We start from the raw sequence: 27,749 nt of genomic DNA, 5'->3' as shown, positions 1-27,749 counted from the left end.
AATATTCAGTATTATCTCTAAAAATATATTCCACGTATGCAAAAATAACCAAACCTACGTGTTGGACGAAGTTACAGTAGTATTACAAATGTTTTCTAAAAGTACAGAACGTAAGTGCGAAGCGACGACGGTTGGCAGCCTTGCTCCTGGACTCGGTGACGGCGCGACAGCAGCGCTGAGACGCTCTCTACGGCAGTCACGAGCACTAGCTCCTGCCGCTGAGGCTGAGCACACAACCGCCGCGCCTGTCAGCCATGGCGTGACACGTCGACATGTCGACAGCATCCCCTCCCTTACCCGTCTCGACACACGTGCGGCCAGCAGGGCTTCCGAGACACGCACGAAGGAACCTTCCTAACACTACAAGAAACATATTGTAACTTTGTGCAATACGTGGCTGTGGTTATTTTTTTGATATATAAAATACGTTATTCGGGATAATAATTTATTACGAAAATTTACACATAATTTTGTAATTTAATTGATGTTTCATTCAAGCTTTTTATTAATACCTCGGAAAAGTTAATCGAATGTTCATAAATGTACTCTATTTTGTTTTGTTATACTTATTAATGTGCGCAGTAAATACTGGGAAGTTATTAAGAGAACGGTTTATAAATAACTTTAATTATTGAAGGTATTAGGACAACACGAAGTACAAATGCCTGAGCAAGAATCCGAACCCAGGATTACTGCGAACAATATTTTGTAGTGATACAGTTTTTTTCATGTAAATGTACAAATTTACTTATATATGTAATTTTACATTAATAATTCTGTTCCATAAACAACAACAAAAAAAATACGGTGTAGCGAAGAGTTTATTTCAAGCCTTTAAACAAACTTCTATCATTGGCCTTTACACGGCTACGGTTTGTTTTTTTGCTGAACAGTTGCTAACCATTGTGACTTCAACGTTAGAACAGACAGCTTCTCCAATGGCTAATGCCTCTATGTTCTACACTAACGACTGCGTAGACAGATTTTCATCTTCTGTTCAGGGCTCTTTTATCACTTACAATATATCGACGGAACTGTCAAAATCAGCCAACGCTACATGTTTATGGGTAGCAGCTAAATTAGGTAGGAATAATTTCGTTAAAATGGAACGGAAGTCCAACGAAAATGTCACACAAAGATGGCGGACCAACGTGTAGTAACATAAACCCGTATATAGTCATCTTCACATTAGGGGACATAACAAACGTATTGGTATTCCGAATGAAATTTTATAATAGTGAAACTACCCTGGAATATATTTAGTAAAATAAAATAATCTAGGTAAAAAGAAAACACAGTTAAAAAAAAAAAAAACGTAGAAAAGTTGCATTACAATTTCCGTATATGTGGTGGAGCGCGCTTGGTAACCTCAAGTGCTATGGTTCCAATCCCGTCACTGGAACCTTTTTTACACTTTTAATAACATAATACTATTATAATATTATATAATTATAATGTTAAATCCGCTCATTAATGTTAGGGATTGTTTGTAGAAATTAATTACATCCTGATTTCAGTTGTTTAAGGAAACACAAATATACAATCATATTTAGTGTTATAATATGTATTTTTAAATATTTCGTGTTAATATTGTAGTAATTCCATATAAGTATAACTTCTAACATGTGTATAAACTTTAAAGTATTAACTGTTTAGTAAATTTTAACAAGAAAGGCAGTATTTTGATAAAATTACTTGTATTGTTAAAAAAAGAAGCAAATTAAAACTGACAATTTTTTTATCAGGCCTATAGGTTCAAATATTATAAAAGTCTAGTATTTGGGACAAAACAAACACGAATTGAAAGAAACTCGTCAGAAAGTTACGCTACAGATCATATTTCTTACTCATGACTTTAGATTTATATATTTACTAGCTGCCCGACCCGGCTTCGCACGGCTATACTAATGGAAAAAAAATTAAGCCACATCTCCCATTTACAGTAATGGTAAATAAAAAAAATTCAGTGAAAATTTATTACAATGCTGTATAATGTACCGGAGAGAAAATGAATATCACCGATGGTTTCCCGACTCGTGCACGCAAAGTACAACTGATGTACCCGTACTTCGCTACGGCAGTCTACAGGCAGATCACTCTTGCGCCGCTCATTATACATGCCCCTCCTTGTGGGTACGCCACTGCCGCGCGATGCCCGTTGCCATGGAGACGCAGAAGGCATGAACAATGCAAAATCCTGTTCTCATGCAGACAAAGTGCCCACTGTTGCCTGGTTTTAACCACCCATGGGATCTAATTTTCGGGAAATGTCATCCTGTGTAACATAAGGAACATTACTGTGAAGTTTCAAGTCTGTAAAATATATATACTTGAAAAAAAGGGCAATTAAAAAAAATTAAACACAGAGAGAGGGAAAAAAACAATAGTTTAGGTTTGCGATTTAAAGTGATAAAAAGTATTTAAATACTAATTGAACTCTTATGAGGGTACTGATTGCTTCGTTGTTAATATCACACGGGTGTTTTTTACTTGTATGGGAAAATTAAGAATGATAAGGAATCTAGTGCGTGGCAACAATGTTAATAGGCAATAGGAAATAAACTTCTAGCGCCTGCGGCATTTTCAACACACACTTCGTACGTGTACTGGATGTTGTATCTAACCCACTCCAACGCAATTGATTCTAAATTGGACTTTTAGTAAGGATCCCTAATGTTATTGATAATATAATATAGCATATAGCCTTCCTCGATAAATGTACTATCCAACACTGAAAGAATTTTTCAAATCGGACCAGTGGTTCCTGAGATTAGCGTGTTCAAACAAACAAACAAACAAACAAACAAACTCTTCATCTTTATAATATTAGTATAGATTTTAATTTTACTATCTTTATTTTTCTGCTGATTCCGACGAAGGTATCATTTCAGCTTTTTAATGAAAAATCAAAACTTGAAATTTCTTCAAAGTTCGTAGTTTTAGATTTTTTTTTTTAATGGTTTTAACTGTAAATCGGTGACAGTTTGGAGTTTAAATATTCTATTGCATCAAAAAATATTTTATTTAAACCACAAATACTACGAATGAGAAATTACAAAGAGCAAATCTGAATGTGCAAAGGTCATACATGAACTTGTTCGCACGTTTCGTGGCTTGCATTAAAACTCCATCGCTATCGGAAATACGAAATAAAGCCTATACCACAATTATACTTATTGGTTCAAAAGTTTGTGTGTGTGTGTGTGTTTTTTTTTAATTTTTAAAAATGGGATTGGGATTTGGCATGTACCACTTGTAAAAGTGAAAATAAATAATATTAAATGGAAAAAAAACTTACCGATGACAATAGACTCTAACATGAACCCGAAATAAAACCCCGGTCATGAATTAAGTAACAAAGACCGAAATCTTTCGTAAAATCCCTAAGAGCGTGAAAATGTTATTTAATAATGCAAGGCAAACAGGCCTGAAAGTGCCCGTGGCGAACGCTGACATTATATAACAACCGTAGAAAATCACCGTAATAGCATTGCACACAGGTTAAGTGCCAATAAATCACGCGAGAGTCCTTTGGAACCGCGGGAGATTAGGGGGCGTGACCAGCAAGCATACCTCCTCGACACACTGAAGTACAGGCGAGCTGATTGCTCAATAAGAGCAAGGAGCTGGTTGTATTCCCCCCCCCCCCCCTTCTGGATGATTCCAAAATGCTATGCATGAAATTACGTGTTCCATATTTAATTTAATTCGCATTATTTGCCGGTAGTAAAACCAGTTCTGACTAAACAAATAAATAACAAGCCGTTATTAAAAATGATCGTTTGAGGAAAATAATAAAACAAATAAGCCAATACAAATAAATTTTTGAATATTTACCTATTAAAATTTTACTATAAGCAAACATCATAAATCAAACATTTGTTTTTGAAATATAAATGAAATACAATTGGAATATTTGAACAAATCATGAACAGTCACTGCAAAAGGAAAGAGAATGCACGGAAAAAAGGCAAATGTAATAATTATAACACGTGTGCAAACCAGCTTTAATTATAGACTTCTTGCAAACAATTCCTTTCCCTTCTGTGTATGAGGCATACATGGGCTGGGTGTGAGAGGAAATGCAGTAATTGTTGCCCACTATAAGGTACATAATAGACCTTCCAAATAAAGCTCTCTGTAACATTATCTACTAAGTTACTGTATTTTCTTATTATGTCCTCACTCGTTCCCTCCCCCCTTCTTTTAAATTCTTTACGGGAAGACTCCTCGGACAAACACCCCCCCCCCCCCCCCCCACCCTCTTGGCACACCACGGCTACATCCCTGGATTCAACTGTCTACTTCGCTAAATATTCATTGGCTGCCTATTAATGAGACTATGTACTCGCATGCATGTGATTCTAAATTTTCCCTCATTTGCTCAGAGTCCTATGCGTAAACTTTGAGCCAACAAGACACATCACAATTATACAGTTATTTGAATTTCAGCCTATGGCGAAATTAATTCACGAATTATTCGGGTAGCAGTCAGTAGACTGGATGTCATTTGTCCGAAAAGTCGGAGTAACGACTGTCTGTTGCTCTAATGACTTTCTGAAAAATGACTAGATTAAATACTTGTCCACCAATTCCCCGTTTCCAGAGTCACGCTGATAGAAAATACAGTAAATTTACGGACTTTTCAAAGAAGAAATTACCTTAAATAAATGAAGAGTTCTTCGTTATTTCTGATAACTGTGTCTTACAACTTCCAAGTTCGTGCTCTGTTGTAAACAGAGTAAACAGGCAAGTGCAGGAAGAAGGGCTATATTGCTGTTGAAAGTTTTTGTAGGTGTACCAAGAGTACTTTTGTTCAATGCAAGTGAAATCAGTACAAGTAAACTTACGAAGATAACTGCAAAGTAACGAAGATTCGTGGATAATTAGTAACCAGCGTTCTTCGTCAATTTATGGTGAATATTTTTGACAGTGTAGGACATCCTCCCTGAAATACAGGGCTGTCGTGGGAGGGTGCGGAAACGAAAAGAGGAGTGGAGGGGTGTAAGGTTAAAATCTCCAGGGATCAGGCACTATAGAGTTCCGGTTAAGTTTCGAAACATTTCCTAACAAATGAGTTTTTACACTACCAGAAAATTACGTCTAATGCTAGAGACCTGTAAAATTCGCGGATTCATTTCCCGATAGGATAGAGTCCAAATACTTTTGACATTATTTTGCTTCAGTGATTGGGCCACAGTTTATCTGAAGGACTCTGGGCCAATGAAAAATCTTTAACAGAAGAATTAGCGAATAACGATCATTCCAGTCAACAGGTGTTACGAGTCGGTAACCAATCAGCAGATGTAATTTGCACGAGTGCATAGATGATCATGTAGTCTATCCTTTAGGGATTTGAAATCGCGAATTTTACAGGTCTCTACGTAATGCTACTAGTAGCCTATATTGAGGAAACCTTTATTATTGGCCACGCTTAGATGACATTTACAACTATGGCCACTGTGAAATTTACAAAGTCTTTCGCTGGCACTGGGTAGATGATATTTCTGGTTTTCGGACAGATGACTGTCGCTCAAGCGGCTGTTGGCAAATTGACGTTCGGCGAAATGTCTGTCGGTCAACTGCCTGTCACTGCCGCGGCCCCAACTATCGCAGTCTGACCTCGAGAAGCAGTAGCTAACACTCCTGTATAGGAGCGCACTGCCGGACGAGAACAGGGGGTAGGGCCAGGGGGATATAACGCCCCCTCCAAAATTATGAATTTTTTTTTTCAAAAATATCAGTAAAGACAGTATGTTACTGTGTGAGAAGCCGCGTCACCTCCTACTCCTCCTCCTCCTCCTCCTCCTCCTCCTCCTTCTCCTCCTCCTCCTCCTCCTCCTCCTCCTCCTCCTCCTTCTCCTCCTCCTCCTCCTCCTCCTCCTCCTCCTCCTCCTTCTCCTCCTCCTCCTCCTCCTCCTCCTCCTCCTCCTCCTCCTCCTCCTCCTACTCCTCCTCCTCCTCCTCCTCCTCCTCCTCCTCCTCCTACTACTACTACTACTACTACTACTACTACTACACTAATTCTACTTTAGGCTTTAGTTTCAATAGTAAAGGAAGTTTTTTTAATACACATTTTGAACTTTTAATTTTTTTGATGTGTAACATCTTAGCTCTCTGTAGGCTACACTGCACTCGGAAGGACTATCTCGTGAATGGGACGGATATGTGGAATCAAAGTTCGCAAAGCCAAATGGAAAATTCGTAGTGTTAATTGTTTATTCAAAGCTGGAGTTTAGTACCTTTAAAGTCTTTTTTCGCTTTTATCGGGGCCGTTCCATTATGTAGTTTAATATTTCGTCTGCAAATGGAATGGTTAGATAGTCTACGTAGCTGCTCCGGCAGCGAATTCTAGTAGCGTGTGCGGATATTATGTGTTTGTAGCGTCCAGAAATGTAGTTGAAAACACTATTTGCGCATGTTTATCATGCTCGGCATTATTTTTTGAGAATTGTACGTTAGCTGTCGTGCACGAGTTTCGTATCACAACACGAGATCACGCGAGTACGCGAGTCGCCTCCTAGCCGCCGGCGCGCCGGGAGTAACGGTCGCGCGGCGCGACGCACGAAGATGTCGGGCAGGTTCTAGTTGCCGGCGCGGCCGCCTGGCGCCGCTGCGGTCGCTGCGAGGCGCCAGCCGCTCTTCCCGCCACGCGCGCTCAGTTCGCTGGCCGAGTCCCGCGGCGGCGGTTGTTGGCTCGTCGACGTCTGCTGTGTCGTGGCGCGAGACAAGTCGGGCTGTTGTCGGCTGACGGTATCTCCGCTCCGCCGCGACACACGACACTTCGGCGTGTCCCGTCGAGACGCGAGGTTCTCGGGTAGCTTGTGCACCGGTCGGCTTGTGAAGGTCCGTCAGGGTTGCAACAGTGCGGGAAGCGCAGTCGGACGCGAGACGCGGGAGACCGCGAGTTCTAGCCGCTTCCACGCGGCCGGGATGTAAACAAACGGACAGCCGACGCGGCCCGGTGGTTCGGCAGTTTGGCCGGACGGGAGGCCGGTGACTGATGTGCTCGGTGCTTCGCCCGCTCGCACCAGCTGTGCCGACACAGTCCTGCTGCAAGACGGATCCCCGCGTCGCAGGTGCGTGCCCCCACCCCTCCCCTCCCTGCATCGCCCGCGTCACGATCAAGAGAACAACCATACTTACGTGAAGTGCAGAAACGACAAAAATACATTTAAAAAAACCGTGTTTATTTAAATGCTAAATTTTTGAAAGAAAATGGTTTTAAGGTTAGATATGAAGATATTAAATTAAATTTTTATAATACAAATTTACAAATAATATAAAATATTTAAATATATAAACACAATAAAAAATAATAAATTACGATATATATAGACACACAAGTGCACAAGCTACTTGAGAAAGCCCTTCTTAAAAATGAAAGAAATCTCATCAACATTTCAATTTTTCAGCCAAAGATTGATATATTTTTATTTAAAATTACTGGTGATTATTATTTCCCAGGGAAATTGTGTTCATTTTTGGAAGCAAAAATGTAAAGATTTCTGAGAAATACTTTAATTAAGTACAGGATTATGTATTTTTTTTTCTGTTGGTGCTGTGTAGGATAATTGTAGGCCACATAATGTAACGGTGAAAATGTTTTGATTCCTTCACTTGACTTAAGGCGGAATTACAATAGCCCGTCGCCTCCTTACGTCCGACAGTCCAGCAAGTGTATTTTTATTGAAAAATATTCTGTGCCGAATTACTTTTTACATTAAAAAATTTCAACGAAAACAAGGGTCTGTTGGTGCAACAGCTAGTAAAGTAACCCACGTGGCTTTATTTACTTCATATGAATTTGACGGTTTTGACGGCATATCGTAAACCAACGATGTCCTCGTGTGCAGAACAACCTATTAGGCGCAACGAGAAAAGGAAAAAGGAATTGGGGGGGGGGGGTGGGGGGGGGGGAGAAGCAGGAGCGCACGCAGAGATTCATTTTGAAAAAGGGATGGGGGATAAAACGACTTTGCTTGGTGGTAATGATACATTTTTAAAGATGTTTTTAAGTTTTCGGGGTGGGGGATAAATACTCTACATCCAACCCCCCCCCCCCCCCCCTTTTATTAACGTACCCTTGCTTCCTTCACGGCTAATGACAATAACCCCTTTGTGCCTTTCGGTTTGAAATGTACATCTTTCAATTCGGACCCCCTCATGCATTCCGTGCATTTGTGTTTCGATTTTAGGATTTGTGATATCACGAATATAGGCCATGCAAAAAAAAAAAAAAAAAGCAACATGTAGAAGAATACAAAATTTACATTTTTAAAAGTAGATTTTAGGCATTCGCGGAAATTGTATAATAAATAAGGCTGTGTATTTTTCGCGCAAAAATACTGACCGCTCATCGGGCCAGTGGTTTCTTCCTTATAATTGGTGGCCGTCTGCAAGAGATGCCATTGGCTTATTTGACCGGCCATTCAGGACGTGTGTCGTCTACACTGAGTGGTTGAGGTTCGTGTCCCGTACTTACCCAATTTCGAAACACAGTCGATGCTACAGTGTTTTAACTTTCAGCTAGTCTCGAAATTTTCCGTGAAAAATTCATTGTCCTAGCATATTCAGGGTTGAGAAATCAGTTAAATGTTTCAACACTGGAGATGATTTCTGCAGAGCGAAACGTTCGTACAATCTTAGGCGCGGATCGACCTGTCGCAAGTTAATAATTACTTAAATAATTACGAAATTCCGTAAAGTCATGTGACATTGGGTAAGGGAAAAAAAAAATCGTGTTTTCGATGTGATCTTCAGGATACACTACACTAGCCTATGTATACTCGGGCAATTAACGCCAATTCATTGGTTGCTGACTTGTGAGCCACCTCAACTGGTTTGCCTGTGATTCGATACTTCTTTGGTAGAAGGTTAAAAGTATACGTATTTGAAGTCGCGAAATGTATTCATTAATTTTTCCACAAAAATATAAATCCTAGGGAACAAACATTAACACTTGAGCATCGAAAACGACCAGGGATTACGGACGGAATGTGGCACGTCTCTTTGTTTTTGATGGAGTTTGGGGGGGGGGGGGGTTTCTGTGGTAAACTCGTCCCCATTGTGTGTACTCGGACAGGTGATGTCGAACCAGCGATATATTTTTCAAAGGGACGAAACAAGCAAATGACCATTGAAAGGTGAAGTGTTTCTCATTGGCCCAGAGTCATCCAGATGAGTTGTGAGCCAATAGCAGAGGCAGCACTGAGGTAAAACTATTTATATTTTAGCCTATCGCGAAATGAATTCGCGAATTTTTCCAGTCTCTACTTAGCGAGAACTTTTTTATCCTTGTTAATTGGCACTGCCTAATTGGCTTACTTCTCTCCTAGCCGGGCATCGTTGGCTCACGGTCGTAGAGGGGCGTGTACAAATAGCTGCGGTCCAATCATGAACACAGTGCGAGTGTGTGAAGGTTTGCATTCTAGCTTGCGACTAAATGAATGCGCTGAATTTCCGCGTCTTCAGTCATCCGGTTATTGTGATTTTGCTACTGGTTTCTTGTTCTTAAGGACATGTCAAATTAGTAATTATTAGAGACTGGAAAAATTCCAGGAGTAATTTCTAGGTAAGCTAAAATTTAAACACATTAAATAAATAAAATCATATATAAATACTTATACCTTTGAGGTACTTAAGCTATTGGCTCGCAGTTTACCTGGAAGGCTCTGGACCATTGAGAAGCCCTCAACCAAAGCAGTATCGAATCACAGTCTAATACGGCGGGACGTCTCACGAATCAACAGCCGATCAGAAGGTGACAATTGCCAGAATGGATTGAGGACTATGGAGTCTATCGTAGAGGTCATTGAAACAACAAATTTATCCAGGCCATACTGATCATTCTATGACGTGGCAAACCAATGACATAAGTATCATGATCCAAGTAGTTGCAAATATGGACAGAAGATGGAATGTGGCAGCAGACAATTACTGAAATGTAATGCATGACTATGAAAAAGCTTGTGGAATCGTACCTAGTACTATAAATTAATAACAATATTTGACATTTATTGTGTTGTTTCTTTGCTTGTAATTTTATGACAGTGCCTGCCTACAGGAAGGTTTGGCTACTTAAGTGACCTATACTTTTATTATTACCATGATTATTTCGCGGATTCATTTGCGATAGGCCAAAATTGAAATACATATAACTTTAAGTTGCTTTTGCTGTTGGCTCTGGGCCGATGTGGAACTCTCAACTAAAGAAATACTTATCGAATCAAAGACAACCCAGTTGAGTCGCCGGCTATACAGAGGGCTGTGAAATCTATCCTGAGGATCATCGACACTCCCTAGTGATTGGGAGATCACTTCTTCTCCTTGTTCACAACTGGCTCAAGAGTAAACAAGGGCGTGGCAAGAGCTCTCTAGTCCAGTCATCACCGTGATGTAGATGTACCTACATGTGCTTCAAGTTTAGTTTGTTGCCTAAGAATCCGTGAAATAATCTTGGGCCATCTCATTTATAGAGACAGGGAAAGTTTGCAGATTCACTGACCACTTGGATAGCCTCTATTTTATCATCTGCTTTTTTCAAGAAAACTAACTTGTGACACGTCTCCCCTGGGTAGCTTGTGATTCGATACTTACTTGGTTGATAGCCTTTCATTATTCCAGAGAACTCCAGTTGAACTGCGAACCAATAGCAGAATCACCAGAAAGGTACATATATTTGGATTTCAGCCTATCACGAAATAAATCCGCGAATATGTGGATCCTCCGCTAAAACCCGCGGCAAACATTCTCAGCTCGAGTTTTAGCCTCCATCTTGAACTGCGCCATTTTTTTCTTCGTGGGCAGGCTTTTTTTTCCCGACTGCAAGGTTAGCTATTTTTTTCTGAACTCTCTCACTCTACGCTGCAATTAATTTTCCCCGTGTTATTCGTCACCCTTTCCTCCCACAAACGTTAACTGCTTCACCGTTTGCGACGTCTTAATTGAATTCTTAATTTTATTCAGTTTTCTCTTCGACCAACGTCACTTTCTGTCGAGGAGCTACCGCTTACTTATCATTTAGCTCTTTATCGTCCCTTATTTAAGTGAAGACAATTGTATTTCTGCCTAATGGGCCATATTTTATTCTTGGTTAAGCGTTGCGAAAGAGCGACTTGCACTATAGAAAAACATTCTTTGCCCATGGTAGCCATTAACTGGCGTTATTTGCCCGAGTATGCAGAGAACTGGAGGTCTTCTAAACCAGGGAGTTCCTCTAGTCCCTCGCGATGCCAGCTGTCACCCGGCTTGTACGGTGGGCCCGCATCTACGGAGATTTCTTTTCGTGATAGACTGCAATAAGGTATACCTGCGCTAGCGATTGTTCCCTTGTGATTGGCAGACGTCTGCAAGAGAAGCCATTGGCTGTTTGGCCGGGCCATTCGGGTCGCGTTTTGTTCCGCACTGTGATTGGTGCGCCGACTGTAGACATGTAGGCCCTACCTGAAATAAACCCAGCCAAACACGAAACACAGACAACGCTACAAATGTTTTAACACACAGCTGGTCCGGAAACTTTTTCGCGAAAAATACATGGCCCTACTCTTATGGCAGTGTCAGTGTCAATAGAAATGTAATTTTTTTTAAAAAATTCCTGTGCCGCCACTGATTGAATTGTCAGGGGGGGGGGGGAGAGATTATACCCCTCAATCACCTTAGCTCCTCAGTGTTTTGGGGTTAATATTATTTAGTTTCACGGGAAATTGGAAGTTTTGGTGCGTAATACTCCAAAAATTAACCTTAATATCAGGGACCACGGTTATTTCGCGGGTTCATTGGGTAACAAAATAGACTCGAAGCTCGTATACAACTCTTTCACGTTGATGATTGGGCCACAGACTCTTCACACGTTACTGACTACCCTGAGCCAGTCATGGACAAAGACGAAGAAGTGGTCACTCTATCACGTGCAGCCCACAGAAGGACGTGACCTTGTTATCGCTCAATGAGCACCCTTAAAGGATTGATTATGTATAAGCAAGTCGAGTCTAGCCTGGAGTGAAATGAATCCGCGAAATAATCTTGGCTCTTTTAAATCTTGATTTATAATGGAAGTCTTTATCTGCAGGATATTATATTAAAACATTCATTACCACCTTCTTGAAACATCAGTTTATTCATGTGTGAACGTCTTTGGTTGCGAGATATGGAAATGCTGCTAAAGGGTAACCACTACTGTTTACACTGGCTTCTAGATCGTCAAGAGAACTGTGGGAAAATGATCAATTTGAATCAGATGGACTCGAGCCTCAATTTTACATTGCTACTCAACAACCGTGGTCCTGGTCCTCGTAGATTGGAGTTTACACTGCCCTAACGGCCGTATTCCAAAACGTTCGAGTAAGGTAGCGAATAAGCACTATCTTTTTGAGATACAACCATAACCTAACTCGCAGGCCGTATTCCAGAACGTGTTCAAAACGAATCCCTGTAAGGAAACCGTTTCAATAAACGATGTCCAGCACGAGATTAGAAAATAGTTTCAACGCATTCTATTGGGCGTTTCGCAACCATCGATACAATTGTTACGGCAAAAAATACTGGAAAATAGCAGCACCAACCCTCAAAATTAGAAAGGCATTTCTAATTTTCTCAAGTACTATTTAAAGTTGTTATGACAATTAAAGTGTACAAAATGTATTCCAGGATATTTTTTTCTACAATGAAGTTTGATTTGGCTCACCAACACGCTTGGTACGTCCTCGATGATCACACAAATGACTAAATACGAGTTAATGTACAAGACGCGGGCCCGCTATCTGGACAACGGTAAGGAAAATTTTAGCTCTACGCATGCGCCGAATTCGAGCAACAGATCGGCGGATAGGTCACCAAAGACCGTACCCTAAAAATAAGGGACTGGCCGTGTCCTATTGTGCAGTAGAAGTACGGTTAGAGAACAGGTGTAGCACATTCACCACCTAAACCCTCATTGTTGTATCTTGGAATACCGGGATAAAACTGTGAGAAGGCTAAATCCGTTCGCACAATTAATAACAGTAACAGTAGGTCATGCGCATAAGATTTGACCGCCATGTTTTTGAACTTACTGGTTCACAATAGCGCATAGGATTGTCGTGCACATAGAAGGGAAATGGATATATTTTATTTCTGTTGCAGACACATGGCGCTTCAGCCAATGAGAGATGGGTGAGATGCCATTTTGGCGAGTCTAGAGAACTGTTTATATTTATCAATTATTTTGTGGCTAAATATTTTCGAGATATTATAACGCTCAGGTGTGAATCTTGCTTTCAAAATTAATGTTATTACTAGAGACCGGAAAAATTCGCGAATTCATTTAGCGATAGGCTAAAATACAAATAGTTATACCTCAGTGCTGCCTCTGCTATTGGCTTACAACTCATCTGGATGACTCTGGGCCAGTGAGAAACACCCAACCAAAGCTTTATCGAATCACAGGCTGCTACGTTGGGACGTCTCACAAGACAGCAGCCAATGAGTGGGTGGCATTTGACCGAGTGTACGTAGAACTATGGAGTTCATCCTACAGGTCATTGAACCCGCGAATTTTTCCGGTCCCTAGTTATTACTGATTAAAAAAATTACTAGCAATAATTGTTATTACTGATTAAAACAGTCAACTAGCAATAATTGTAAATAAAAAAAATCAATTATTCGTGGATAAAATGGTTAACTAAAAATTGTACACTATCCCAATTAATTCATATGTTGAAAAGTTGTGTTTATAAATAGTTGTTCAGATGTCACGGGATAATCATTTGGCAGTTAATATAGTTTTTTTTTAAACTTCCAAAATATGTCGGGTACAAAGCAAAATTTCATTAAGATTCCAATTGTGAACCAGGTGGTGCGCAGGTGGTGTACACAGTCGTGTGCCGGGGGCCGGGGTGGGGCAGGGATGTGTATGGTGATGGCGGTCACACTGACCGGGCCACTCTGCCGTTACCTCACATCGCGACCGCCGTCCGTGCGGCTACTGGAGGCATTGTTTACCGAGTCCCCCCCATCCCTGCCCCGACACGCCCAGCTTTCTCCGACCAGGCTTCCTGTGCGCACGCAACCCAGAGCTCATATACATCTCCCTCACGGCAGTTGGACTGCAGAGCTCTTGTCTATCCTGAGCCGGTCATGAACAAGAAGTGTTTTCCCAATCAGTGATTGCTCATCAGACTGCAACAAGACATGCCTGCGCCAGCGATTGTTCCTTGTGATTGGCGGCCGTCTGCAAGAGAAGCCATTGCCCTATTGGCCGGGCCAATCAGAACGTGTTTGCTCCGCACTTGCCGGTTATGATTGGTGTGCTGATGACAGCCATGTACCTGAAATGAACTCAGGAAACCACGAAACACAGACAATGCTGGTCTGTATATTTGTTTGAAAAAAAACATGGTTCTACCAAAGAGCATTCTAAAAATACTCGCTTATGCAGATTGTCTCAGTTACTTGTAGTTGAACTCTGAAAATCAAATAAGAAAAAAAAAATACATTTTAGTCACTTTCCGTAAAATCCTTCATTTAAGGAATATTTAACGTGTTGTGTTTTTTTCCAAATTTACACTGCTTTGCCGTATAAAGACGCTAATAATGTCAGGAGTACTTATACAACTCTGTTTGAAAGAGAGTTAGACTTCCCGTCAGAAAATATTATTTTCAATTTCCAGAGTCATTTTAAGTTGGCCTTCATCAGTTTAAACATTCGAAAATTTAAAAAATTTAAATTATGATAAACTTTGTACATTTAGTAGATTATAAAATAAATATCTACAAATGGTTAAATTTCACAAAACATTCATCTACCTAATGAATTTACATTGGTATATTTAGATATAAAAATAACGCTGCAGAATGGTTAGAAAATGGAGACTGAATGTTAGGAAACGTTCACATTGAAAATATTTATGGCGGGAAGGGAATGAATAACAACCCGTTACTAAATTATTCAAGGACCTCTTTTATTTTATGAAAACAAATTTGGAAAAATTCACATTAAGATATAAAATGGTTGTTCTTGAGAAGTATAGTTTGCTTCCTCCGACACCGGTCTTCAGGCTGTGGACTGTGAATTGTCGGCGCAATCTTGGATTGTGATGCCATCTAGGACGACCTTGACCTTTGACCTTGACCCCAGCGTCCAAATTGGATCCGCCATCTTGGATTACACCAGCTTTAAACCGTCAGATTGGATTCTGCCATTTTAAAATTCACATATGCTTTAGTGTTTTCTAGAACTTTCCGCCATTTTGTATTATGACATCAACATTGCAATTTTGGTTAAGGCCGCCATCTTTTAAATCCGTAATTTTTATGCCATAAAACTGGGAAAGATTTTAAAATACATTACTGGCCGTGAATCAAACAAAGACCGGAAACCTATCGAGTCAATCTTATATTAATAGACGATTTGTTTTTTAATTTTTTGAATGTTTTCCGATTTTTAGGTCAAATATTATGGATTTCCAAGATGTCGATCACTATGTAATCATCGGCTTACTGGAGACTGGTAGTAGAGAAATCCAATCCTCTTTTAGGAATTTACACCGTATTTAATTAAATAAGAGTTTTTTTTGCCTAAATTTTTTTTGATTGACCAAAAATCGAACCGAGGAAGGATGTCGTTCGAATAAATTAGTACATAAATGAGTGATTTTTTGACGAATTTTGGAAGTTTACCCAAATTCCTAGCTAAATAATTACGAATTTTCAAGATGTCATCATCGACTTACTGGAGGCTGGTACTAATGGAATTTAAGCTTCTTTTAGGACTTTCCACCATATTAATTGAAATTATTTTTTTGTACATAAAATTAATTTTATCGTCGATCAAGTATCGAAAAAAGGACAGGAATGGATAGAATCAATCAATATATTAATTTCAGATTTTTTAAAATGAATTTTGAAATCTTTCTCGTATTTGTTGCTAAATAATAAAAAAAAATTTCAAGACGACATCCAAAGTTTTTTTATTGTGGGTGCCAAAGTTATAATAAATTATTACTGCACTGTAACAGGTCAAATTTAAACTAAAATTCCGGTAGCACACTCTAGCAGACGAAAACAAGCTGGCGGACGTGACATCATATTAACTGACGATGTATATACCTTGGAATTAGTTGTAGGAGGTCAGTCTGTCGGTGGTTTTCGTGGAGGAAGGATCTGTCTTCATTTTTAATGTTGCCCTCGCCAGTTTCGAACTGTGGACTCCACGATGTAAGTGTATTTTCAATAAAAAATTTATTAAAATTTGATTAATTGATTTTTATAAATTTTTAATATTTTACCATTTATATCTGATAACTACGGATTTTCAATATTGGGGCTGTGACATCATAATCAAAGATGGGGGATTGTTTTTTATTTAAATTTTTATTAGTTTATTTTTTATAAATTATAAAAAAAATTCCTATTTTCCAGAATAAAAGTACGGATTTTAAAGATGGCGGCCATAATGTCAATTGCAACAATCTAGAATCCAAGATGGCGGCCATAACTAAACGTGCAACGATGATGTCACACATCCAAGATGGCGGGCATAATGACAATTTCACATTTCTAGAATACAAGATGGCAACTATAACGATATGTGCAGTGGTGATGTCTCAATTCAAGATGGCTGAATTTTTCCCAGTTTTCTAGCTAAAAAATTATGGACTTTCAAGATTGCGGCCATAACGAAAATTGCAACGGTGATGTTATAATTCAAAATGGCGGAAAATTATAGAAAACAAAATGGCGGATGTAAAATTCCAAATGGCAGAATCCAAGATGGTGGATATAAAATGGCCGCCGAGGTCGTCAAAGGTCAATGTCAATGTCATCAAATATGGCCGCCGTAACATCACAATCCAAGATGGCATCGACAATTCACAATCCACAGCCTGCAGCCTGGCGCCAGAGGAACCAATTTATACTACTTTCTTGAATTTTTCGAGTGAAAGGAATATGCGAAATACATAGTCATGACTGTATAAATCAATCATTCATAGATGTGTCAAGTCGCTCGAATGAGGTTACCTTCGGTGGACCATATTCGTTACAGATACCCTAATGTTTCCCTGTGGAACCTTTGCCTTATAGCGTAAAACAACGTTTGGTGTCACGTCTCCTTTCAATGCACTATTTCATTTCAAAAGTTAAAAAAATAAAAAGTGCGTGTACTCATGTAAGTGTGTTAAAAGTTATACGTACTTAGCGTAGCAAAAAAAAAACAACTTAAATTGTGCATGCAAATAAATAATATAAATAAAATAATAAAAGGACTGGAGTGATATTATGAATACGGTTGGTAAAGTATAAATTCAATCAAATAAAATAAAATAAATACTCAGTGTTTAATATTTTTATAAACACGTGAACAAATTAATAAGTTTATTTAGTAAAATAATCAAGAATAATTTTAATTAATAATGAAATAAATAAATATGCTAAATTTTTATTCTAAATTATTAATATTGATTATTTATTAAATCATAAAGTAATAATTTATAATGTATTATGTAAATAAATTATAAATACGGGAAAATTACCTCACATACAAAAATCCATTTGAAAATATACTTGAAAAAACTTACAGACACAATTTCTACCAATCATTTAAGTATATGATTTAAAAGCATATACATATATAATTTTCTTTTGTACGTAGTCTTTTTTCATTCTGTTCATTTTTTTTGCATGCTGGGCGCGCATCGTAAAATTTCACTCTCATCATTTTTTCTTAACGTACCTAAGGAAATATAACTAATAAAAATAAAGAGTATATGATGCTTTTATGTACACAAAATTCATGGTATAAGATTTGAAATTGAAGTGTTGTGCGTCATCTGAGAAGCAATATTTTTTTGGACGCCTGGAAGTCACGTGATTACCGTTCCTCCTGAAATACCTACGACCGCATCGGATCTGTGAAGGATTGAGTTCCCCCCCCCCCCCCCCCACCGCCTACCAAAGGGCGGGAGGACAATAGAGGAAGGTAAGAGAGAAGGACAATAGAGGAAGGTAAGAGAGAAGGGAGGAACTGGGATTCCAGCACGCTCGCGATCGGACACGATCCAAGATGTCCACAAATTACCACCGGTCGGGTCGGCCCGTGCCATCTGACCAGCGCCAGGCGCAAAACAAAACGAAACAAACAATGAAACAACATAAACTAGCCTTAACGACGGGGGCCGCTACGAAACAACTAGCCGGCACTCGCAGGCAAATAACAGTCGGGAAGTGATCCCCGCCGATCATGCCAGTAAACGGCGGTACGGCTCTCGCAGGATGAGTCTGTTAGAAGAGGCTCATGTGTGAACATGTGTGAAACTTGTGAGTGATTGAGTAGCTGGTTCACAGGAAAATATTTCCTGTACTTTTACAAGAGATTCCTTTGGAAACCAGTCAGTTGCCAAGATATTGTTCGTAATACCTACTACAAGAAAGATATTGTATCATTGTACAACACACGAGTATGGATTTTTTTTTTGCATATATAATATTTATTTTCGATATAATACTGAGTATTTCATAACGAAAATTGGTTCATAATTTTAAATTTTAATTGATGTTACATTAAATTAATTTTTTTTTCAAACCATGCAAAATATAATCGAATATTCAATAATTCGACTTTATTTTGTTTTATTGTGTTTATTAAATAGCGCAGTCAAGGAAGAGTAGGCCATCTTAGATTTTTCCATATTTTTGCTATAATTCCAATTTTTAACTATTAACACAATTTTTGGCATGTTATGGCTAGGGACCGGAAAAATTCGCGGGTTCAATGACCTCTAGGATGAACTCCATAGTTTTACGTACACTCGGTCAAATGCCACCCACTCATTGGCTGCTGTCTTGTGAGACGTCCCAACGTTGCAACCTGTGATTCGTATAAAGCTTTGTTCGGGTGTTTCTCATTGGCCCAGAGTCATCCAGGTGAGTTGTGAGCCAATAGCAGAGGCAGCACTGAGGTATAACTATTTATATTTTAGCCTATCGCGAAATGAATTCGCGAATTTTTCCGGTCTCTAGTTATGGCATAAATCAAATCTCTCAGAACTTCTACCTACACCTTGTTGCAACCACACACTTACTAACAGGCTCCAGTCTGTGAGCGCCGCAAGGAAATATCTTATTATTTCACGGGGGTGACCAAAACTGTCATTTTAATCGTATCCGTTCACAAGCGTTGAATTCGAAAAGTAGACAAAATTTGGTCCTATGCCATGTCGACCCAAATAATTTGGAATTTGCAAGACGGCGAGACCTGATCCCCCTATTCAGGGAACGGTTTAAAAATAACTTTAACTATTGGGGGTACATATTGGGATAACACAGAGAATAAATTATTGGGTAAGAATCCGAACCCAGTATTACTGCGAACACTATTTTATAGTGATACAGCTGTCTTCATGTAAATTCTTAAGTTTACAAATATCTGTAATTTTACGTTAATATTTATGTTCCATGCACAAAAAAAAAAATTATAGCTTTGAGTTCTGGAGTTGTTCGAGTGTGTGAGGGTTGTTAGTGAAACACTGTCCCTTCGGAGCTCCCCGCAAGATGAAATCAGAGGGCGATCAATATGGAGAGCGAAGTGGCCACGGCTCATGTCGCCGTCTCTTTTAAACGTCACACTCTGTATTATTTCAAACATTTTGTATCACCTATGTTAATACAGCGAGCACTGACACAAATACTTCATATCCTCAACAGAGTCATTTATTTGTGACAGCAGACATTCTGTGGACACAAAATTAGTTATATTTCAAGTTGTAGGTTGTTGTAGCGTTAGTTCAGAAACCCGCGTAGGCTTTGTTCACTTAAGTTGGATTTTAAGGTACTGATGGTAAAGCGCGAACCAATGATGGCGTCGTGGGCAGAAGACAAAAATAGTTATGCATATTATTTATAAAACTTTTATGGACATAAACTCACGAACGGGAAAAGAGCTGAATACACAAACACACAGAAACCAAGCCAACATCAGCCAATGTCAATACTTAAATTTACTGACAGCATTGAGAATTCCATGGAAGAAATTAGTCAGAAAACAATATCACAGCACAGACGAACACAGTGGACGACAACAACGAGACAGTTGCGACAAGAACAGTGAATACAGGCAAAACATTTCCTTGTACAACAGACCGACAAAGAGAAAGATCCAACATTGATACTAAACATATAACCTAGACAACTCAGCAGGTGAACCCAATGATCATCCACTTGCAAAGCATCACGATGTTTACGACCACCGACATACATGTGAAGTTTGTAAACTCTGTTGACGTAACAACAGCAGCATAACGATACGTAGCTCGTTGGTACTAGTTTAGTTAACTTGTACCGCCTGCAAAACTAGGTACAACTTATCTAATGTATGTAGAAATTTCATGGATTCATTTCACTACAGACTATACTCCACTTGCCTATGTTTAATCAAGCCTCTTGAGTGTGATCATTGATCGATAACAAGGAGACGTCATTTGGCGGGATGCACGTGACTGGGTGACCACTTCTTCTCCAGGTTCAGGACTGGCTCAGGATAGTCCAGGGAGTGTCAAGAGCACTGAAGTTCATTCAACGTGAGGGAGATGTATATGTGCTTCAAGTCTACTTTGTTACCCAGTGAATAAAATATATAAGTTATTTGTGATCCCACCCATAGGACTGCCGCTGACAAGTAACTCTGCCCCTGATGTCTCGTGTGTCTGGATGCAGGTGGCGCGGCTAGCTTGAAGGCGAGCGGCCAGGCCAGCGTGGAGGAGGGTGGCGCCATGAGGAAGACCAGCAGGATACGGGTGGTGCCCCTGATGACTCGTGTGTCTGGCTGCAGGTGGCGCGGCTAGCTTGAAGGCGAGCGGCCAGGCCAGCGTGGAGGAGGGTGGCGCCATGAGGAAGACCAGCAGGATACGGGTGGTGCTCCTGATGACTCGTGTGTCTGGCTGCAGGTGGCGCGGCTAGCTTGAAGGCGAGCGGCCAGGCCAGCGTGGAGGAGGGTGGCGCCATGAGGAAGACCAGCAGGATACGGGTGGTGCCCCTGATGACTCGTGTGTCTGGCTGCAGGTGGCGCGGCTAGCTTGAAGGCGAGCGGCCAGGCCAGCGTGGAGGAGGGTGGCGCCATGAGGAAGACCAGCAGGATACGGGTGGTGCTCCTGATGACTCGTGTGTCTGGCTGCAGGTGGCGCGGCTAGCTTGAAGGCGAGCGGCCAGGCCAGCGCGGAGGAGGGTGGCGCCATGAGGAAGACCAGCAGGATACGGGTGGTGCTCCTGATGACTCGTGTGTCTGGCTGCAGGTGGCGCGGCTAGCTTGAAGGCGAGCGGCCAGGCCAGCGCGGAGGAGGGTGGCGCCATGAGGAAGACCAGCAGGATACGGGTGGTGCTCCTGATGACTCGTGTGTCTGGCTGCAGGTGGCGCGGCTAGCTTGAAGGCGAGCGGCCAGGCCAGCGCGGAGGAGGGTGGCGCCATGAGGAAGACCAGCAGGATACGGGTGGTGTTCCTGATGATTCGTGTGTCTGGCTGCAGGTGGCGCGGCTAGCTTGAAGGCGAGCGGCCCGGCCAGCGCTGAGGAGGGTGGCGCCATGAGGAAGACCAGCAGGATACGGGTGGTGCCCCTGATGACTCGTGTGTCTGGCTGCAGGTGGCGCGGCTAGCTTGAAGGCGAGCGGCCAGGCCAGCGTGGAGGAGGGTGGCGCCATGAGGAAGACCAGCAGGATACGGGTGGTGCTCCTGATGACTCGTGTGTCTGGCTGCAGGTGGCGCGGCTAGCTTGAAGGCGAGCGGCCCGGCCAGCGCTGAGGAGGGTGGCGCCATGAGGAAGACCAGCAGGATACGGGTGGTGCCCCTGATGACTCGTGTGTCTGGCTGCAGGTGGCGCGGCTAGCTTGAAGGCGAGCGGCCAGGCCAGCCTGGAGGAGGGTGGCGCCATGAGGAAGACCAGCAGGATACGGGTGGTGCTCCTGATGACTCGTGTGTCTGGCTGCAGGTGGCGCGGCTAGCTTGAAGGCGAGCGGCCAGGCCAGCGTGGAGGGGGGTGGCGCCATGAGGAAGACCAGCAGGATACGGGTGGTGCTCCTGATGACTCGTGTGTCTGGCTGCAGGTGGCGCGGCTAGCTTGAAAGCGAGCGGCCAGGCCAGCGTGGAGGAGGGTGGCGCCATGAGGAAGACCAGCAGGATACGGGTGGTGCTCCTGATGACTCGTGTGTCTGGCTGCAGGTGGCGCGGCTAGCTTGAAGGCGAGCGGCCAGGCCAGCGTGGAGGGGGGTGGCGCCATGAGGAAGACCAGCAGGATACGGGTGGTGCTCCTGATGACTCGTGTGTCTGGCTGCAGGTGGCGCGGCTAGTTTGAAGGCGAGCGGCCCGGCCAGCGCTGAGGAGGGTGGCGCCATGAGGAAGACCAGCAGGATACGGGTTGTGCTCCTGATGACTCGTGTGTCTGGCTGCAGGTGGCGCGGCTAGCTTGAAGGCGAGCGGCCCGGCCAGCGCTGAGGAGGGTGGCACCATGAGGAAGACCAGCAGGATACGGGTGGTGCTCCTGATGACTCGTGTGTATGGCTGCAGGTGGCGCGGCTAGCTTGAAGGCGAGCGGCCCGGCCAGCGCTGAGGAGGGTGGCGCCATGAGGAAGACCAGCAGGATACGGGTGGTGCTCCTGATGACTAGTGTGTCTGGCTGCAGGTGGCGCGGCTAGCTTGAAGGCGAGCGGCCAGGCCAGCGTGGAGGAGGGTGGCGCCATGAGGAGACCAGCAGGATACGTGTGGTGCCCCTGATGACTCGTGTGTCTGGCTGCAGGTGGCGCGGTTAGCTAGAAGGCGAGCGGCCAGGCCAGTGTGGAGGAGGGTGGCGCCATGAGGAGACCAGCAGGATACGTGTGGTGCCCCTGATGACTCGTGTGTCTGGCTGCAGGTGGCGCGGCTAGCTTGAAAGCGAGCGGCCAGGCCAGCGTGGAGGAGGGTGGCTCCATGAGGAGACCAGCAGGATATGTGTGGTGCCCCTGATGACTCGTGTGTCTGGCTGCAGGTGGCGCGGCTAGCTTGAAGGCGAGCGGCCCGGCCAGCGTGGAGGAGGGTGGCGCCATGAGGAAGACCAGCAGGATACGGGTGGTGCTCCTGATGACTCGTGTGTCTGGCTGCAGGTGGCGCGGCTAGCTTGAAGGCGAGCGGCCAGGCCAGCGTGGAGGAGGGTGGCGCCATGAGGAAGACCAGCAGGATACGGGTGGTGCTCCTGATGACTCGTGTGTCTGGCTGCAGGTGGCGCGGCTAGCTTGAAGGCGAGCGGCCAGGCCAGCGTGAAGGAGGGTGGCGCCATGAGGAAGACCAGCAGGATACGGGTGGTGCTCCTGATGACTCGTGTGTCTGGCTGCAGGTGGCGCGGCTAGCTTGAAGGCGAGCGGCCAGGCCAGCGTGGAGGAGGGTGGCGCCATGAGGAAGACCAGCAGGATACGGGTGGTGCTCCTGATGACTCGTGTGTCTGGCTGCAGGTGGCGCGGCTAGCTTGAAGGCGAGCGGCCAGGCCAGCATGGAGGAGGGTGGCGCCATGAGGAAGACCAGCAGGATATGGGTGGTGCTCCTGATGACTCGTGTGTCTGGCTGCAGGTGGCGCGGCTAGCTTGAAGGCGAGCGGCCAGGCCAGCGCGGAGGAGGGTGGCGCCATGAGGAAGACCAGCAGGATACGGGTGGTGCTCCTGATGACTCGTGTGTCTGGCTGCAGGTGGCGCGGCTAGCTTGAAGGCGAGCGGCCAGGTCAGCGCGGAGGAGGGTGGCGCCATGAGGAAGACCAGCAGGATACGGGTGGTGCTCCTGATGACTTGTGTGTCTGGCTGCAGGTGGCGCGGCTAGCTTGAAGGCGAGCGGCCCGGCCAGCGCTGAGGAGGGTGGCGCCATGAGGAAGACCAGCAGGATACGGGTGGTGCTCCTGATGACTAGTGTGTCTGGCTGCAGGTGGCGCGGCTAGCTTGAAGGCGAGCGGCCAGGCCAGCGTGGAGGAGGGTGGCGCCATGAGGAGACCAGCAGGATACGTGTGGTGCCCCTGATGACTCGTGTGTCTGGCTGCAGGTGGCGCGGTTAGCTAGAAGGCGAGCGGCCAGGCCAGTGTGGAGGAGGGTGGCGCCATGAGGAGACCAGCAGGATACGTGTGGTGCCCCTGATGACTCGTGTGTCTGGCTGCAGGTGGCGCGGCTAGCTTGAAAGCGAGCGGCCAGGCCAGCGTGGAGGAGGGTGGCTCCATGAGGAGACCAGCAGGATATGTGTGGTGCCCCTGATGACTCGTGTGTCTGGCTGCAGGTGGCGCGGCTAGCTTGAAGGCGAGCGGCCCGGCCAGCGTGGAGGAGGGTGGCGCCATGAGGAAGACCAGCAGGATACGGGTGGTGCTCCTGATGACTCGTGTGTCTGGCTGCAGGTGGCGCGGCTAGCTTGAAGGCGAGCGGCCAGGCCAGCGTGGAGGAGGGTGGCGCCATGAGGAAGACCAGCAGGATACGGGTGGTGCTCCTGATGACTCGTGTGTCTGGCTGCAGGTGGCGCGGCTAGCTTGAAGGCGAGCGGCCAGGCCAGCGTGAAGGAGGGTGGCGCCATGAGGAAGACCAGCAGGATACGGGTGGTGCTCCTGATGACTCGTGTGTCTGGCTGCAGGTGGCGCGGCTAGCTTGAAGGCGAGCGGCCAGGCCAGCGTGGAGGAGGGTGGCGCCATGAGGAAGACCAGCAGGATACGGGTGGTGCTCCTGATGACTCGTGTGTCTGGCTGCAGGTGGCGCGGCTAGCTTGAAGGCGAGCGGCCAGGCCAGCATGGAGGAGGGTGGCGCCATGAGGAAGACCAGCAGGATATGGGTGGTGCTCCTGATGACTCGTGTGTCTGGCTGCAGGTGGCGCGGCTAGCTTGAAGGCGAGCGGCCAGGCCAGCGCGGAGGAGGGTGGCGCCATGAGGAAGACCAGCAGGATACGGGTGGTGCTCCTGATGACTCGTGTGTCTGGCTGCAGGTGGCGCGGCTAGCTTGAAGGCGAGCGGCCAGGTCAGCGCGGAGGAGGGTGGCGCCATGAGGAAGACCAGCAGGATACGGGTGGTGCTCCTGATGACTTGTGTGTCTGGCTGCAGGTGGCGCGGCTAGCTTGAAGGCGAGCGGCCAGGCCAGCACGGAGGAGGGTGGCGCCATGAGGAAGACCAGCAGGATACGGGTGGTGCTCCTGATGACTTGTGTGTCTGGCTGCAGGTGGCGCGGCTAGCTTGAAGGCGAGCGGCCAGGCCAGCGCGGAGGAGGGTGGCGCCATGAGGAAGACCAGCAGGATACGGGTGGTGCTCCTGATGACTCGTGTGTCTGGCTGCAGGTGGCGCGGCTAGCTTGAAGGCGAGCGGCCAGGCCAGCGCGGAGGAGGGTGGCGCCATGAGGAAGACCAGCAGGCTACGGGTGGTGCTCCTGATGACTTGTGTGTCTGGCTGCAGGTGGCGCGGCTAGCTTGAAGGCGAGCGGCCAGGCCAGCGCGGAGGAGGGTGGCGCCATGAGGAAGACCAGCAGGCTACGGGTGGTGCTCCTGATGACTTGTGTGTCTGGCTGCAGGTGGCGCGGCTAGCTTGAAGGCGAGCGGCCAGGCCAGCACGGAGGAGGGTGGCGCCATGAGGAAGACCAGCAGGATACGGGTGGTGGTGATGGGTGGTCCTCGCGTCGGCAAGAGCGGTGAGTCTGCGCTGCTGATCGCGGCCTAGCAGTGTATCTGGACATCACTGCATTTCACTAATCTCATGTTATCAACCAACACACATACAACATGTCCATAAAATAATTTCACAGTTATAAGTTTAAATAATATCAACTGTATTAACTGTAGAGTGTCGGTTAGAGGTTCCATTAAATAGTAACTCAAACATACTTTGATAAGCTTATGCGCTAGTACTGCTTTTTTTTTCTCGCTTGCAGCGCCACCGAAGCAAAATGGCGATTTGTAGAGGGTGAATCAACTTTATTGGAATCTCTTTGCACGAGAGTGGTTGAACGTTCAAGTCCCGGACTGTTGGATTGGTCGTAATGGTCGAGACGACAGAGTTTTTTTTTGCTGGCCACCACGTTCACTTGTCATCGCACTGTGTTCGTGATTGGACCGCAGTTATTGGTCACGCCCCTTTACGTACATGAGCCAAAGATGCACGGCTAGGAGAGAAGTGAGCGAATCAGGTAGTGCCAATTAACAAGGATAAAAATGTTATCTCTTATAAATCAACCAATGAGAAATCAAACATGGGTTGGGCACACCTATGACTTATAATTCTATCCTTAGGTCAGACGAATCCACTTAATTTATGGGTATCTACATATAAGCTGGATATCCACGCATTCATTTTTTATACACTACTTAAATTATGCTTAAAATTAATTTAAATATATTTATGAGTTTAAATCTCTCATAATATATTTTATGTTTAGCAATTAAGTAGATGTCATTCTTGTTCAAACAAATAAAGACTAAAACCTTTTTAAGGTTCCTAGTCTATTAAGTTTTAATTTTGTCTTGCCTAGTTTTATCAGCATTCTCAGATATTGTTTAGTTTTTGTATTAATATTATAATTAATACTTTAAAAATTACTTATTTAATAATTTCATTTTGTTCTAAGACACGCTCTAAAGATTTTTTTCACAAATGAAGAATAAATAAGTTAAAAGGTTTTATTTTGTCATGCGAAATTACCAGAGATTGCACTGGTTAATAAGGCGCGACAAACAAAACTCTACAGTCTCGTGTAAAAATTAAGCCTATGTTTTTTTTTCTTCAGTATTTATTTGTGGATGAAAGTGCATACTACGTATATCACTTTGAAGGTTTTTTTTTGGAAAACCGAACCCAAAATATTATCATGCAGCAGTCAGTATCCAATACCACACCATGCATTCACCCTAACCACTGAAGTAAATATATTGATATTAAATTCGCCCTGCTATAATATAAAATTACGTATTTATTTTTGGTTAGTCGGTATTTTATTTTAAACTTTTAAAAGTTTATTCTTTAAGTATTTCAATGTTTAATGTACGAATCTGCCTAGTAGCCCTAAAAGTATTGAACTTTAATGCTATTCAGACATACAAGAATTATAATTAAGTTATTGTGATACATAAAATTTAGCAAGATGTTCCTTGTATAAACTGCACAGAATTTTGTTTGTAATAAAAATATCCTTCCCAAATGCTACCAAAAAACACACGTGAAGATACATAGAATAATTTATCGGCTAACAGTGGTAAACTTGTCTCTTAATATTCCTTGTTTTGTGCTGAACGGACACACGATGTTTGTTTCATTTACGTCACTGTATTTAAAATGAAATATGCTTTTCCACATTTTTACAGTAAATCTGACCGTTTTGCAAGCGCAAAGTTTATATAAATTTGGTGATAAATTACGATCATTTAACGGCAGTTTAGTGTCGCCATGTTGTAGGTCTGGTAGGAGAGAAGGGGTGGGGAATCGTTAGCCCGAACATTATCGAGAGAGCGGACGTTCGTACCGATAGATCAGTTAGAATAGCACTGGTGTGTTCGGATCGGCAAGCGAGCACTATGTCGGAATCGATATCGATAGCTTTCGATAGAATACACGAGAAAATTAAAGTAAACCCTTTGAACAGCCAACTACCAACCAAAAACATTCAGGATCCAAATACACAATTTCGCTTCTACGGGAATATTACAGCCTAGATGCCCTAGATTGTGTCGGGAATTAGTATCTCTTCAAGCTACATTCAACTAGCATAATAAAGTCTTATTAGAACACACACGGTTTCAGCCTTTGGTCGTTTACACG

At 43.7% G+C, this 27,749-nt stretch overlaps 1 protein-coding gene across 1 annotated transcript in view; it reads left to right on the top strand.

Annotated features, from left to right (window-relative positions):
• Positions 1 to 6,660: 6,660 nt before the first annotated feature.
• LOC134528528 (ras-related and estrogen-regulated growth inhibitor-like) overlaps positions 6,661 to 27,749 on the top strand; it is a 320,542-nt gene continuing 299,453 nt past the window's right edge. The window contains exons 1-2 of the mRNA XM_063362230.1: positions 6,661 to 7,079; positions 25,513 to 25,629. Coding sequence (XP_063218300.1) covers positions 7,004 to 7,079; positions 25,513 to 25,629 — 193 coding nt within the window. The 5' untranslated portion in view covers positions 6,661 to 7,003. The remainder of the gene's footprint in view (positions 7,080 to 25,512; positions 25,630 to 27,749) is intronic.

The sequence above is a fragment of the Bacillus rossius genome, chromosome 1 (genome assembly GCF_032445375.1).
Source record: "Bacillus rossius redtenbacheri isolate Brsri chromosome 1, Brsri_v3, whole genome shotgun sequence".
NCBI classification, from domain to species: Eukaryota; Metazoa; Arthropoda; class Insecta; order Phasmatodea; family Bacillidae; genus Bacillus; species Bacillus rossius.
This window is presented reverse-complemented; position numbering and strand designations above follow the sequence as displayed.